Source organism: Vanessa atalanta, chromosome 3 (genome assembly GCF_905147765.1).
Source record: "Vanessa atalanta chromosome 3, ilVanAtal1.2, whole genome shotgun sequence".
In the NCBI taxonomy this organism is placed as follows: domain Eukaryota; kingdom Metazoa; phylum Arthropoda; class Insecta; order Lepidoptera; family Nymphalidae; genus Vanessa; species Vanessa atalanta.
Genome location: NC_061873.1, coordinates 6,055,576 through 6,072,057, shown reverse-complemented (window position 1 = coordinate 6,072,057; position 16,482 = coordinate 6,055,576). Strand labels below are relative to the sequence as shown.

The following is a 16,482-nucleotide window of genomic DNA, read 5'->3' as shown; positions in this document are numbered from 1 at the left end:
AAAAAACATTTAAAATTAAATAATAGTACCACTCAAACCACAAAAAATGCAATGATTATCGAAATTTTGTAACTCCATTAGACATTAGATAAAATTAATATTAAAACCAACTTACGAGCTATGTGAAATTAAAAAAAAAATTATATAGGTATAAACTACCACTTACATGTTTATTATTATTTGATTTATTACCTCTTGTTTTAATTTAAAGTAATTCACTAGTCATATGGTAATATTAAAAACAATGTGTAACTTCATTTTATTTTGTTTACTTAAACACTTTTAGTTTTTATATCTGTTGTATTATAAATTTCCGAACGCTTCAAGTTACTCGGCATATTTTTGACATAACATGAATAAGAGAAATTGAAGCGTTGTGTTACGAATACGAACAAATTTTGAGTTATCAAAAGATACAACAGTAAATTGTTGCTTTAAATGCAATAATGGCTCCCGTAGAACAAGATGTAGAAATGAAGAACGTAGATAGTCCGGCCGCTGCTAGCGATGTCGAAACTACTGAGGTAAAAAAAGATGCTGATGTTCTCGCTGTTCAAGATTTAAGAGAACATGTAAGACAAATTGATAAAGCTGTGTCGTCAAAAGAACCACGATTTGCTATGCGCGTACTAAGATCACTTCCAAGTACTAGACGGAAACTAAACGGCAATGTACTTCGTGCGATTTTAAACCAACTTTATCCTGCAAGTTCTGACAAAGAAACCTTAATCGCTTTCGTAGAAAACCCGTTGCCTGGTGCAGTGGAGATTGAAGCCCCGCGCTCTAGAAGTGCTCCTAAGACCCCAGCTCCAGAAGTGGATGTGTATATACATCTGTTAGTTTTACTTCGTTTATTGGACACGAATAAACTAGAAGAAGCAGTTGAATGTTCGCAACAATTAATGAATAAAGTAACAGCTCAGAATCGAAGAACCTTAGACTTAATTGCTGCTAAGTGCTATTTCTATCATTCAAGAGTTTTCGAGCTTACCAATAAGCTGGACCTTATTAGGGGCCTATTGCATGCTCGCTTGCGTACTTCTACCTTACGTAGTGATTTTGAAGGCCAAGCAGTTTTAATAAACTGTCTTTTGCGTAATTACCTTCATTATGCACTGTATGATCAAGCAGATAAATTGGTGAGTAAGTCAGTTTTTCCTGAAAATGCTAGTAACAATGAATGGGCAAGATTTTTGTACTATCTTGGCAGAATCAAGGCGGCTAGATTAGAATACAGTGATGCACATAAGCACTTAGTTCAAGCTCTACGTAAAGCCCCTCAAACCGCAGCAGTTGGATTCCGTCAGACTGTGCAGAAATTGGCCATTGTTGTAGAGTTATTGTTAGGTGACATACCAGAGCGTGCTATATTCCGCCAAGCTCCACTAAGAAAAGCATTGGCACCATACTTCCAACTTACTCAAGCAGTTCGTTTAGGAAACTTGCAAAGATTTGGAGAAGTTCTGGAGAATTTTGGGCCCCAGTTCCGCAGTGATCACACATTTACTTTGATTCTACGTCTCAGACAGAATGTGATCAAAACTGCCATTCGGTCCATAGGATTGTCTTATTCAAGAATTTCACCTAAGGATATTGCTAGAAAGTTAGGCTTGGATTCTGCTGAAGATGCGGAATTCATTGTAGCTAAAGCTATACGGGATGGTGTTATTGAAGCCACCCTTGACCCCGAAAAGGGATACATGAGTAATAAAGAAAGCTCCGATATCTACTGTACAAGAGAACCTCAGCTAGCTTTCCATCAACGTATTTCATTCTGTCTTGAATTACATAATCAAAGTGTTAAAGCTATGAGATATCCACCTAAATCCTATGGCAAGGAGTTGGAGAGTGCGGAAGAGAGAAGGGAACGTGAACAGCAGGATCTCGAATTGGCTAAAGAAATGGCAGAGGAAGATGATGATGGTTTCCCTTAAATTATGAAATTCATTTTGTTTGTTACATGTAGTCTTCTGTAATAAAATCTATAACATATTAACTTCAATTTCTTTTTAATAGTATGTCTGAATATTTTTTTATTACTTATTAATACAATTTGACTTTTCAAGTCCACAAAAAGGAATTTATAGTAACAATAAAAAGTACAAAATAAAAAGCATTTTATTTAGTTATCAATATGAGTCAGGACAAATTAAAGAATTTGAATTTTACAAAATTATGTACTATTTATACATATTTTGCATATTCATAATTTGTTTTTTATTTTTTTATTCATACTGATTGACAAAATTGTCCATAGCCAAAAAACGGATGTATCTTAGCAACCATTATGTTATTGTTTATTCAATCATTTCTGTGCAATAGTGATTTAAAGTTGAAAAGGAGTCCATTTTGGTTTGAATTATTTCATCTTTTAAAGCATTAAGAATGGAATTCACTGTTTCTAACATAGAAAAATTAGCTGATTTACTAACACCACCTGAACCAGATGTTTTACAAGGCGATGACCTACCTAAAACAAGTAAGCTACCTAATATTATATTATAATATTTTTTTATATACCTATATCAATATTGCAATCCAAATCTAAATTTCGAGTAGAAGAATATAAATTGAACAGCATGGCAAGAATTTTAAAATGAAATCTGTAATTTCTGAAAAGAGACTGCACATACCAAATAAATACCTAGGGTGAATTTATTTTTGTCATACAAAATCTCATATATAATATGCATATAATTAAAAGGCTTGTAATTAATAACTTTAAAATTGAAATTTATACAGATTACTTACTACACTATATAATATTTTATGATTATAATAGGTATAAATTTATAATATAATCTGTAATAAACTGTCGATATATTAGGTTCATCAGAAAATAAAAGTATGTATACCTTCTATAATATATATATCATACAGTAAATAAAAACAACAAGTAGTTTGTTTTAGTATTTTTATTTAGTTTGATCTACTTTTACAATTGTTATATTAAAAATAATATAATATGTATTTTCCTCCAAATTATATACATACCTTTCAAATAATTTACAGCCGATTATGAAATCACAGCTTCGAGAGATAATAAAAAATCTGAGACAGCGAAAACTTATAAGACCATTGAAGAATATGAGACCCAACAAGCTGAAGACGCGGATTTGATCGGTACAACTGGATTAAGAGTAGAAGACCGAAAGTCACCAGCCTATACTATGAATTACCAACAATCTGTTAGCGCTGAAGATGTGTTTTTACAGGTAATTAATGTGACTTGAGCGTTATTGAAGTTTGGCCTTATAAGAGTAATACGGGAGTAATTACTGGAGGTATTGACTGACTCAGTGTGTCTATTTGGATAGCTTATAAAGCTTATCTTGATGTCATGGATTTAAATAGTACAGTGCCGGATCTACCATATGGCTTTTTGGGTTTCAGCCCAGTGACCCGTGGATTCAAGGGGGCTCCAGCTAAGTCAAGTCAAAGTGAAAAATAGACGATAATACGAAAGAATCCATAACTTTATTAAATTAAACAGATCGTATGGTTTGCAGCCCTGCAAGTCCTGCAATTAATCAACCCCATTCAAATAATTTAATTAAAGTTACGTTCAGATATGTCTTAGGTGGCCCTAAGTAGTGTTAGCCCAGGGCCCCCTAAACTTAAGGTCCGGCCCTGAAATAGTATTTAACGCAAATCAACAAATATTTAAACAACAAACAATAACAATTTTTTTTTGGTAATTAGTTTATTAAATATGTCTTCAATGTATCTTAAGTTACAAATAGGAAAACGATAAAATTACGATTCTTGTCGGACTAGTGATATTTTCCTGTTTTCTTGTAGGATATTATTTGGGCAGAGAACACACTAAAAATTATGTAATAATTTTGTCCTACAGTTAGTAATGAGAATGAGGGTCTTGTGGTATTAATAATTTCTGAGTGTAGGATAACATTGGACAATGTGACTATTAAATTATATAGATATGAACCAAGTAAAAAAAAATCAGTTGGTTAGTAATCATTTTTGATGATTCGTTATCGATACATATTGGAAGGATCTCTTTGATCAAACCATACATTTCGAAGAAAAAATATTTTTTCAAATAATTTAGATAATTATTTAGAAATTTAACAGAAAAAAACAGTTAGTAATACATTTTTGAGAATCATCACATCGACATATTTTATCCTTGCTAGCTCTGTTAGCTACCACAATCGAAAGTTTTCGTTCAGGAAATTGTTGGGCGTCTCATTAAAATGAAGCTACTCACGAAAAATTAGCTTGATATTAATCAAGTGCAAAAATGGACCATGGACATTGGACTACTATAGTTAAGAACTAAAAAAATAGATCGATTTAAGTAATTAATTTCGGTTACAAAAAGTCTTATTGAAAAAATCGCCAATTTAATAACTAATCAGAAAAATAACAAAAGATTTAGTAATTCGTCTTATTTTACAGCTCTATTTGTACAAAATAAAGTTAATATTACTGACATTTTATTTTTAAGTGTCAGTGTACTACTATTTCTTTATAATTTGCAATTTTGATCAGTAGGTACCTATATAAAGTTATTTTAGAGATTCATAATTATATTAGGTATACTAAATTAGAAGATTATTTAAAAGTATGTGAAAAAAACAAGCGAAGATTGCGCAGTTGCGGTAAGATGGATGAGATATAAAATAATATTATGATATTCTTAATTATATAAGATTTTTGCAAAAATTTAGGATTTAATTTTATTCGTTACAGATGGGTCCAAAAACACCGTCTTCAGCCAGTTGCGAGAATTTAATCGTTAGAGTCGTAATGACAGGAGACAAAAAAGAAAACATCGATTTATCCGTTGATACGAAAAGTGTCACTATCGCATCATCTCGCTACTATTTGAAACTACCGTTGCCTCACGAAATTAATCCTGATACGTCAAAAGCAAATTGGGACAATGCTGAAGAGTCACTGGTGTTGACGCTGAAGTTAAATAGAGAATTTGATTTCGTTAATTTCTGAAGCATTCTGAGATTTAATTAAATGATTAAGGAACATTGACTTTTATTTCTATCAGATTAGATTATGCACCTTTCGTAAGTTATAATGTCGTCAAATAAAGTCGAAGTAATTTGTTTCATTGGCTAATAGATAACAGTCGGTTATTAAGAGTAATCACCGTTCAAGCTGGCGCCAAGGCGTCAATTTATAGTAAACTGAATATTATTCAATGTCGATTTTAATTGAATATGTACTTGGTACGAGAATACTAATAGATATATTCATAATAACTATATTAGTTCATTTGGTTTTATTACTTTGTACGAACCCGAACGATTTTGTATGGTTATGTTGAAATTCGCATTCATTAAGGGCTTGCGTAGAACATACGACTGAAATTCTTAAAAATAGTAAAGTAAAAATCTGAACACCGTATTTCTAAAGAAAAGTAAAATAAGTCTGATGACTGGTAATTCTCATAGTGAAATTAATTTAAACATTTAATTACAATTGTGATCTTTTATCTAATGTTTCGCTCTTATTGATATGTAGGGTTACCATATCCTGATAAGACTGCATTCATCTGCTAATGCATTTTTGAGGTAATATATAAAACATCCAGTATCAGCTACTGGATGTCTTTGCCTACCTTGTCTTACTTTATCTCAAACATACTGCTCTATCGGGTTTAATTTTGATGAGCACATTATCCACTTCAAAACTTCGATTTCAAGATCTTTAAGGAAAATATATTGACTATGTAGGGCCGAGGATTAACCTATTACGACATTTATACGTTAACGGGTGCAATGCTGATACTGAATTTGACAATAAGCCTCTTGCCTCAATTATGCCTTAATATTGTATATGTACATATATACATTTATTATATTTGGGGCATTTCGCGTAAACCCTTTACTCATATAGTTTTGGCGTGCTTTGAAATAAATCTATGATAATATTTTAAATATTTAATACTGCTATAGATTAATAAGACAATCTCAGACAAGTATTAGCAAGCTGTAGGAAAATGAGTGATGATAAACTAATGTTACTGAAAATTTAATTTTCACTGGTTTCCTAGCAAGTAGTATACCCGACTAGAATATATATGAAACGGTTTAATTAATTTATAATATTAGTATAGTAGTAGTCGTATAATTAATTATTTTTAACTGCAGATTCGGCTCTGACTAGGCATTAGGTACCTACTACCTACATAAAAAGTTACAATTTATAATGGTAGTAATATAAGAATTATTGAAAAAAAGTAAAATTGTCCACGTCTGAATATTTTATATTTGACAGTACGCCAGAAGAGTATATTAGAGTAAAGCCTCCAGCGTCTAGTACCGGCTTGCCCGAGTGGAACGGGGAGAGACAGATCCTGGTTCGCGAGATTGGACTCACATTCTGACTGCGAGCATTCGTGTCGGAGATGCTACGTAGGGAATCGGTGTGTAATCTTCGTGGTATGAAAGGAGACGATGGCATGACAACGAGAAAGTCCTAATCCCACTCGCCGGTACCACGACGAAGGCGTCGTCTCGGCCCTCCTACAGCCCTGAAGCAGAAGTATGGGGAGCGATGTTACCTTCGCCCCTTGAGCTTTAAGCCACGAGCGGAGCTCAGCAGGGGAGGAGCCGCGGATGCGTTATATCGAATCGATCCTGCAGTTTCACTGATCCGCTTCAAAGATGGCCATCGTAGTGGTGTTAGTTGGTAAATATCCCACTACGGTGTTTTTTAAAGGACTGTAACAATAATTAGTAGGTATGTAGAGTAATTAGTAGTTAAACAAGACGGTAACTTTATAGTGATAACAATACATATAATACAATTACATACTTGGTACTTAATTAATTTTATTCCCACTATCGTAATCTCAGAACCATGCAATAGTATTTTTTTGTTGTCTTTTTTAATAATATAGAAAATATTTATACATATATTAACGTTAAACTTAACGCGGTTTTGTTTATCCGTTTAAATTACGACTAATACTTAAATCTAAAAAGAAAAAAAATGAAAACTATCCAGGATCCTATGAAAGTATTTTTTATCTTTGAATAGTGAACACTTGCTAATGTAGGTTCAGTATACTTCTTATGTTCTAATATAGTATTGAACGAACAAAGTCCGATTAATAAATCAGTTTGTAGAGCTATTCTCTAATACAAATTCGAAGCTCACTGTTGAACACGACCGTGTAATTTTAGAAAGTGATATGCGACATTAATCGGAATAATTATAACATTTAAAGGCATTATCGTTTCACTATAAGTCAGTTTTCTGAATTTGATGATTTTGATATAAAATCTAAAAGTGAGTTCATACAGAATAGCAATCTGTTTAATTTAGATTTATACTGCATTTTTATGTCTTGCTATAGTTCGTGTATGACAAAAATAAAGTTAAATTGTGTTCCGTTTGTAGTAATTTCTGAGATATGATGAAGTCTATTCTAAATTTTAATCAATTAAAAAAATATATATCGGCTGGTTAATGATAGACAGCAGTTTATTATTTACTTTGTCGAAACGTATGTACGCGTACGTACATATAATACCTAATATAAATATTCAAATAGTGATGTTGTTTTTTTATGTAAATATGTGTATGATGTTATAATTATGTTTGAATCAATACTTTTTATTTTTATTATAATCAAAAATTACATTTACAAATTGTTTAAACACTTTATAAATCATTATAGATATTAAAATAATTACCTGCATTGTCTGCTTGTATATTAATTAAATAAGTAATTTTATTAAATATCTAGTACTGTGTCAAAATTTGATGATTCTAAGCATTGTTTGAAGATAAATTTTATACGAAGGATCATTTTGCAGCAATTCGCTGTACGACTAGTCGGTATTCATTTATTTCAATTCCGTCGTCCGCGAGACGCGGTGGCCAGTTAAACGATTTTAACGATAGATATTATATAACGCTAGTACCGAGATTATAATTATTTATTTAATAATAAATATATTTTTTTAACGTTTAACGTTTTAAAACTAATAGTGTGATGAACTCTACGTGTTCTTAAAAGTGGTAGTAAAAGAGCTTGATTTCAAACGTAGACAATTATATTGGGCGATCATCAATTAGTTATAGTCAGGTGAGGTATCAAATTTCTATTGTTTTGTTTTTTATCTATCTAATTAGATCAATTTACCAAATGAATCGTGTCTAGCGTGGTTTTTTAAAGGTACCGTATTAAACATTTATAAGAACTTTTTATATATTTTTTGTGCCGGATTAAGTTTTATATTAATAAATACAAGCAATTGTGGTTTAGCGTTGTTAAGGAGGTAAATAAGCAAAACAGCTGATAACGAGATATGCTCATTTCTACTATGTAAAGACAGGAATTGGCTAGGTATTCATATTACCTATAACATAGTGCGTATAGTATGTTTATTTCACATAATTATGTATATATAAATATATATGTATGTTTATTTTTTTTTATTTAAACATGTTCATATAAATCTATTTATTTTTATGGACATAGCTGAAATATTTATTTGATAGAGTTTAATTATTAGTAATGAATATAAATTAATTAATATATTATAAAGAAATTTTTAATTTCCAAATTCAACATAACGAATTTTTATTGTTGAGTTTTTGATGTTTCGGGTCTTTATTTTATAATATGTATTCAAAAACCTTATGTGTACACATAATTTAGCTTGTGTTAATTAAATTTCGCAATTAAGCTTTAAACCAGTTCTAAGAAAGATAGAACTTAAATTAAGAATACATTTTTAGCGCTGGTGGGAATGTAATGTATTTTAATAATTTATGTGTTTTACTCCATGAAGCTCTAATAGCTTGTTTATAAATGATTTATATTGTCAAAGGACTTTAATAGAAGTATAATCTTTTTTTTAAATAAATACATTTTGAATTGGTTTCACTTGATGATATTATCTTTAAGACATTAGTATTGTAATATAAAATATATTCTAGTTATTTGTTGAAAGTGATTGTTTTACGTCGTATCTTGTATTTATTTATTTTTAATTTGTACTGATTGTTTTCCGGGTAAAGGTAAATTAAAAAAAAAGTAGAGACGTTCAAAAATAATATGTATGTATTAAAACGAATTCATACACAAATCATTTGCTATGTGACCTCCATAACTCTTATGTTCGTCTTAATTATGAAACGAACGAATCAGTGGCACGTAATGAAAAAAAAAAGTAAATCTGATTATCCTTTGACATAGCTCGTTAACCTGCTTTTCAGAATAAACTAAAGTAGACATATCCGTCGATCTCCTGTCCAAGTTATTGACGTTTAAGGTCAACACATTGTGGGAAGTAAATAGTAAATAAAGACCGTGATGCGAACCAATTTCCTTCATATCAAAGCTTTGCTGAGAATAACAAGTAGGCGCTCTTTATACAAAAGCTATTTCAATCAATGTTATATTAATAAAAGGGTCTTCGTCAATATGACTGTTTTTACAAATTAACCAAATTTATCCAAATTTATCTTATGGCACTTAAAGTTGTGAGCGTTTCGTTATGTTGAATTTTTTATGCCAGTTTTTAAAGCCTACTGTAAGATTTAACCCAGACAATAAAAAAACATGTTTTTTCTGTCAAGAAATTATTATTCTGGAGGATGTTTGCAGTGTGAAACTCTTGTGCCTCGAAAAGCACAAAAAGCGTTTGGTCCTGCTCCTGTCAGATTATGAAAACAAAAATCGAATAGAATGCCCCTATATTTGTACACTCATTTGTACTCTATAGGTATATAACCACGGCCGTATTATTTTTAAGCACTGTAAGCAAGTGCTGCAAAGCCGACCAAAAATTAGGAATAAGGCTTTAAATAATAATCATTGTTAATGAAATTGTTGAACCCAAATATTGCTCTTATTTGAATAGAGTAATGTCATATGACATTACTCTATTCTTTATTCTTTATCATAAAGATAAAAAATCGTAGTTATGAATAAAATTGAACTTTGGTTGCTAGAAGGGCAACTGGCCCCGAGATGTACATTACCTTTAGGCTCCGATATGGTTAATCTGGCCATGACTATAATATTTCCTGCGGTTGCTTAGTCTTCCTTGAAACGGCCGTCGTGGTGAAATCGGTCAGGAGGCGTCATTTAACAAGCTTGTATCTCATCAGTGGCGTTAAATTAGGAAGTTAGATTATTTTCTGTTTAATTTTCATCAGAAATACTTATATTCGTTTACTAATCTTTATCTTTTTCTGATTTAAGGTTAAACATTCAAACAATAATGGTTTCCGGAGTTGTTTTTTGGCTGTTTTTGTTTTTCTTTTGCAACGTCATAATACAATTGCATAGTGTTAAGCCATGGAGTGAAAAACGTAAGCAATTTAATTTAAATTTGTTTCTTTTATATTTTAAGGTAAATTTATTTAGTGATAATAAAATTTCAGAACTTTTTCCCTCAAGCAAGATTCCAGAAGATGGTTTAAGCCCACGTCGATCTGTAGTAAGGCGGAAAATCGTCTTGTATCACAATTTCTTCCGTACAAAAGTCCGTCCGACCGCTTCTAACATGCTTTTAATGGTGAGTGAATTAGTGGACAATAAATTTTATAATTACTTTGAACAATATTTTTTTAGTAAGAACAGTAATGGACTGCATCCATATATAGCATAATGCTCATATATATTTTCATTAGTCAGGTCAAGCTACATATAGCGTTTTAAAAATAAAAAAATATATATGTACATAAACAATTCAATAAATTGCTAAAAGCAAATGTGCCCAAAAAAGTATAATTTTGATATTTTTTTCAATAAATGACAAGATTTGTCATGTCTTATTATTTCTATATAGACCAAAATATTTATTACACACGTTTATTAAAACGCACCTTATTAGTTGCAATTGAATTATTTCCCTTCGCGCTTATTAGTTAAGATAAGAAAGAAATAATAATTCGCAGTCGTGGCACCCACTCGCTGCTCAACAAGCTCAGAATTATGCAGACAAGTGCATTTTCTTACGTCACAACGACGCCAGTGAAAACACAGTACCGTATTTAGGTAGCTGTGGTCAAAATCTTTTTGTATCATCACAAAAGACACCTTGGTGAGTACCTTTTATACTTACCATATCTTAACCTATCACATACATTCAAATAATTCGTGGTTTGTTAACGCGTGGTTCTGATATGGTAGACTAGAGTTCCATCTCAAATTAAAGGCGACGTGAGAGCCGATTAAGAATACTGTTATAGTGCATCGAACAGCCAAAAATAAATAGGATTATGGTAAACAAGTAACGGGAATAATATAAAGGCATCAATATAGGGTTTTCTTTCTGTGCCGTGTCAACGCACATTGTCCTACAAAAAAGTACTAATCTTATGAAGTCAGGTAATAATTAAAAGCACGTACATACATCACAGTTTCTACAAAAATAGTTTTTGTTTTTACGAATACTACGTTCTATAATAAACGAGTAATCGCAGAAATGACGTTTTCACATCGGACTAATTGCAAACTCTATTATATATATTATTTATCATCTGTGTTTTATAATTAGCTTAGTCTTATTACTCTTGTAGTGTTGTAGATCTATTTACTCACGAAGGCGAGTACATTCACGCTAAACAGTATGAGTGAGGCTCGTGCCATCAATAAGTAAAAAAAAAATATCATATTTATTAATACACGCCGATAATAATTGAACATAGAGTGGCGCGTGATTGAACAGATCTTTAACCTATAATTGAAGGAGCACAATGTTTTTGTACAGTACTATTAGCTATGTGATATGTACCTTTTGTTTGGAGTCTCGTCATATAAATAAAAACATCTCACGGCTGACTTGAGAAAAAAAAAACAATATTTTCATATTAAACCTTATTATGCTTGATGCAAAACTAGCAACGAGATGATAAATTATAATGTTTGTTTATTCTTACATTTTTTGCTAATATTCCGCGTTTCCTCACCTGACCGTTGTATTTTGTTCATTCGTCACGATCTTTTAACCCTACCGTGAAGATAATAAGGAATTCGTGAATGTGTAATTAAATATTTCACGTACTGACATCGTAATAATTGCTTGCCCTTTATATTATTATTTTGCTATTATATGTTCATTCGATTTGAAATAATCATTTCAAAATATATACGTAGGATGAATGTAAATATTAGATACTATATTTTATTTTAATAATTTGGCTATAGAACAAGATCTCCCTCGCCTATATTCGATTCGATATTTAAAAAATCCTTATGATCTATCCCATTATTTCAATTTGATTCGATTCATTCGAGCTATTTGAGCCTATATATGTATTAATAAAACGACGTATCCTAAGTCTTTTCACCTTTTAAACGTCCTGGGTTCAAATCCCGAGTCGGGCTCAAATTTATTGCGTTTTTCTGTCAAAAAATCCTCAATGAGATCGAAATTTACAAAACATCGGATAGCACGTCAACGTCCTGTCTGAACTTTCTTCAAACGTCTCGAATTGGTTTATCACAATGAAACAATAGAGTATGCACCTGTAAATAAATATAATATAGTACGGACAAAAAATATGTTAATTAGTAGTTATTTTCGTAAAATAATTGTTCCAATTGACAATAGAATCATTCAGTTGCATGTACGGTGTTTCTGTTCGTTCCGTCAAGATATAAATTAGATAGCTAAGTATAATGTTTTGTGCCTGATGATTAATTCATTAAATTCGCATTGTGTCTGTGCAAAGGAATTTCCTAGAAAATTTAAAATACAAAGCTCTACAATTATCGCGAAATATAAGCGATTCTAAGCTTTATTTCCAAAGAACCATGATTCATAATACGGCTGCGCTCACGTAAGCCTTTCATATATTCAATAAAACGTTTTAAGGAAAGTAACAACTAAACATTACTTTATGAAACAATTGTATTTTCCAGGTTTTTCGCCATAAAGAACTGGTTTCTGGAGTACAAGAACTTCACGTATGGTACGCCCATAACAGATATAAAAGCCGTAGGTCATTACACTCAGATGGTTTGGGCTACAAGCCATAAGGTTGGTTGCGGTGTGGCCCACTGCTCTGGAGGACCATGGGGCCAATTTTACAATTACGTTTGTCATTATTGTCCTACGTACGTACCTACATCTTACTATTTATTATCTACGTGTAAAGAATTAACAATTATTTAGATCTACGGTGATTTGAATATATATGATTAAATTAGTCTAAAATAGTTTATATTGTAAGGTAAAATCTCTTATTTTTGATTAGTAGGAACAAGCGAGTTATTTGTTAAATGTCGTTATATTTTTACTTTAAAATATTATAATTTATATCAATGTACTACAGCGACATAATAACAGTTTTCAAAGAGTTCTTTATTAAAAATAGACTAAGGTATAAATATGTAAATCCTTATTTTTCTTATTTTATCGCTGGAAGTAAGTTTTAAGTAAAAATAAAATATACCAATAAATTTACCACGGTAACAATCGTACGTAAGGTTTATTAGTAACGTAAATTTTATAATATACGTCCATTTATATTGTTACACTGCATTTATAACATGCCGCGATGCCGTAACTAACTATATAAATCTTGAAAAATCGGTCTATTCAAAATCAAATAATATGTTTAAATATTAATTTATGTGGCTTCCGCCATTATTTAGAATACTATTGGTATTATTATTCGACAGCCTAAAACACATTTATATTTCATTTACAGTTTTATGAAATTTGTAACTTTTGTTTACAAAATGCTTCCCGTGCGATGCCGGAACGGATTGTTAGCTACAACATAGACGAATCTAATTTGTATTTTATTTCTAGTTTGACGATACAATATAATATATTAAATTTGCCTTTCGTCGCATGCATACAAATAAGGCACACACAAATATATGTATAATAATGGTATTTGTGGTTAATGGTTAGAAGCATGTTTTGCATTGCCTATGAAGATTGACTCTTTGTTTTTATACAAATACATACCATCAGTATACCGTGTGTCGATCTAACGATTAATTTCATTTCTAATAATATTATACTTTAATTAACTTAAAAATAAAACAATGTATACAGTTGTAAAATTGCGTTAGTTGTTTTGACCTCTTTAAATATGCTTAAGCAAACATCGTTTCATAGTATTGGAACAGATGTTTCATTTTAAACGAATGTACATTTTAATAATAATTAACGGATATAAATGACAACTTATAAATATATATTTTTAATTTTATTTACTAGGTGTTAGGTATAAAAGGTATTCTTTGTCCTTCCTTGGAATTTTAACTTTGCTTCATGACAAATTTTATCAAATTCGGTTCAGCGGCTTGATCGTGAAAGAGTAACAGACAGACAGAGTTACTTTTGCATTTATAATATTAACTATAGAATTCACAACACACACATACACAAATAAGGCAAGCTTGTTAAAACATAACCTGTCAGTATATCTGGTAAGTGCAAAAATAGACAAAATTATAATTACGAAAAAAAAACAGACAAATGTTTGTAAGTAAATACATATTTATTTAACTATTTATTTATTAAAAAGTTACACCATCAACCATATTATATGGTGTAGTGTGATAATAACTTAATTATTAATTAAATATAGATAACAATTTAAATTAAATACCCACTGAGTAAATTAAACAGATAATATAAAATATATTGTCAAATTGACACCAAAACCAAATAATAAATTATAGCTTTATGGTAAACGTAGTAACTTATTATAAACGTGTATAATATTAATATTTAAATTTTAAACAATTTTAATTATAAACAAATTATTCACTTTATTTTATTTAAGAAATTGAATAAATCGAATTCGATTTATGAATTTGGACTCGTATTTTATTCCGCAGATATATTTGTATGACATTATAATAGATCAATAAATTGACGAATTCTCATTTTAAAAAACTATAAAAATTACGAATATTTTTTTCAGCTAAAGCTTTACAAAAACAAATAGGTCCTCTAGTCAAACTTATTTGAATTCTGTACCTAGATTGAGTTTACACGTACTGATGTCACGTCTAGGTCATTTCATTGTTTTATTTGAGATAACATCTCATTGTGTAAGCAAGCTTGCAAGTTCAAAACACAGGATAAACTTTTTGACTTAATTAGTCAACAATTTTGTACGTAAATTGTACAACATTGTGATTAGTTATTCTTTTTAACTGAACTCGCATTAACTAATTTTTTTTTGTTTGATTTGGTTACTTGCGTTTTGTAAAAATAGCTTATGATACTAAAGAGATTTTGCCTAATGTAAACTATATGTCCCTATATTTAAATATTATTATTAAAAACAGACCAAACTATATTAAAAAATAAAATAAATGTGACTGAAAGCTAAAATTATTCTCTACCAGCCAACCATATAGGATGTTTACGTTTGTAGATGTGTCACACAAAAATAAATTAATTTAAGAAAAAAAAAATCTCATACAATATAATATTGTGTGAGTTTTAAAAAGCCAGATTTTATTAAAGACGCATTTAAAAAGTAGCCTATGAACTTTCTTAGAGTTCAAGCTTGCTTAAATCAAAATTCATCAAATTTGGTTCTGTCTTTCTAGTTATATATTATTAATCAAACGTGTAATGAATAATATTAGGTCCATTAGTATTTTTGATGTCGAAAATAAACACTATAAGGAATATCTAAAATTATTATCCGTGGTCAAATTATATTAAATGAATAATTTCATGGCATATGATTGAATATAAAATAATTTGTAACTGTTGATGTAGAAAATCAAAACCGAAGAAGGTTTATCTCAATAAAAAACAAACGTTAGAAAAGCATTCAAATATTGTAGACACAGCTCAAACATTGTAGTTTAGCCAATCTTGGGATACTATAGAATCTTCTACATCTTAATCTTCTACACTTTAGGCTGATAGTCTTCTAAATAAAATATATTAATTTTTCATCATTCGCCTGTAATGTAACAAACTAAGATTTTTTTTTATTCTTAAGGTTGCATGAAACTGCTATCTCAGCGATAAGGCCGCCTTTTGTATGTATCCTAAAAAGTCTCAGTGAAGCTAAATAAAATATGTCATATATTTCCAGGGGCAACTACGATACCATCATTCACTACCCATATAAAGCAGGGCCGCATTGTGGAGATTGTCCGAACCACTGCATTTCAGACAACCTGTGCACCAACTACTGTCCAGTGAAAGACTATTTCTCAAATTGTGATTCATTAAGCAAGGTAATCGATATGTGCTCCCAAGGGTATTGCAATGCAACATGCACGTGTAACTCAGGAAAAATATACAAAAATTATCCTTGGTAGCTTTGTTGAAAATATTTCGTAAATGTAATCCATCTGTTATTGTCATAAATAAAAATGTATAAACAATACCGTGTTAAATTGTGTATAAATATAAGATATTATCAAGTACTTTTTTTTATTTTAACATTATTTTGTACATAAACTTTGTTTGTCATTAACAGGTAAAAGCAAAATTAAGAATTATAAAACATTTTATAAGAAAAATTTACACTATTTTT

At 30.3% G+C, this 16,482-nt stretch overlaps 3 protein-coding genes across 3 annotated transcripts; all 3 read left to right on the top strand.

Moving 5' to 3' along the window:
- The first annotated feature begins 328 nt into the window (after positions 1 to 328).
- On the top strand, positions 329 to 2,002 carry LOC125077213 (probable 26S proteasome non-ATPase regulatory subunit 3). Its single transcript, XM_047689074.1, has one exon. It carries the CDS (start codon positions 447 to 449, stop codon positions 1,932 to 1,934), a length of 1,488 nt encoding a protein of 495 aa, XP_047545030.1. The 5' UTR covers positions 329 to 446; the 3' UTR covers positions 1,935 to 2,002.
- A 116-nt stretch (positions 2,003 to 2,118) lies between these two features.
- LOC125077214 (dynein axonemal assembly factor 6) lies at positions 2,119 to 4,991 on the top strand. Its single transcript, XM_047689075.1, has 3 exons — positions 2,119 to 2,479; positions 3,013 to 3,215; positions 4,717 to 4,991. The coding sequence occupies exons 1-3, from the start codon at positions 2,386 to 2,388 to the stop codon at positions 4,972 to 4,974; spliced, it is 555 nt and encodes a 184-aa protein (XP_047545031.1). The 5' UTR covers positions 2,119 to 2,385; the 3' UTR covers positions 4,975 to 4,991.
- Positions 4,992 to 7,860: 2,869 nt separating this feature from the next.
- Positions 7,861 to 16,331, top strand: LOC125077078 (cysteine-rich venom protein-like). Its single transcript, XM_047688870.1, has 6 exons — positions 7,861 to 8,080; positions 10,208 to 10,317; positions 10,390 to 10,523; positions 10,906 to 11,051; positions 12,875 to 13,069; positions 16,036 to 16,331. The coding sequence occupies exons 2-6, from the start codon at positions 10,227 to 10,229 to the stop codon at positions 16,262 to 16,264; spliced, it is 795 nt and encodes a 264-aa protein (XP_047544826.1). The 5' UTR covers positions 7,861 to 8,080; positions 10,208 to 10,226; the 3' UTR covers positions 16,265 to 16,331.
- Positions 16,332 to 16,482: the final 151 nt, after the last annotated feature.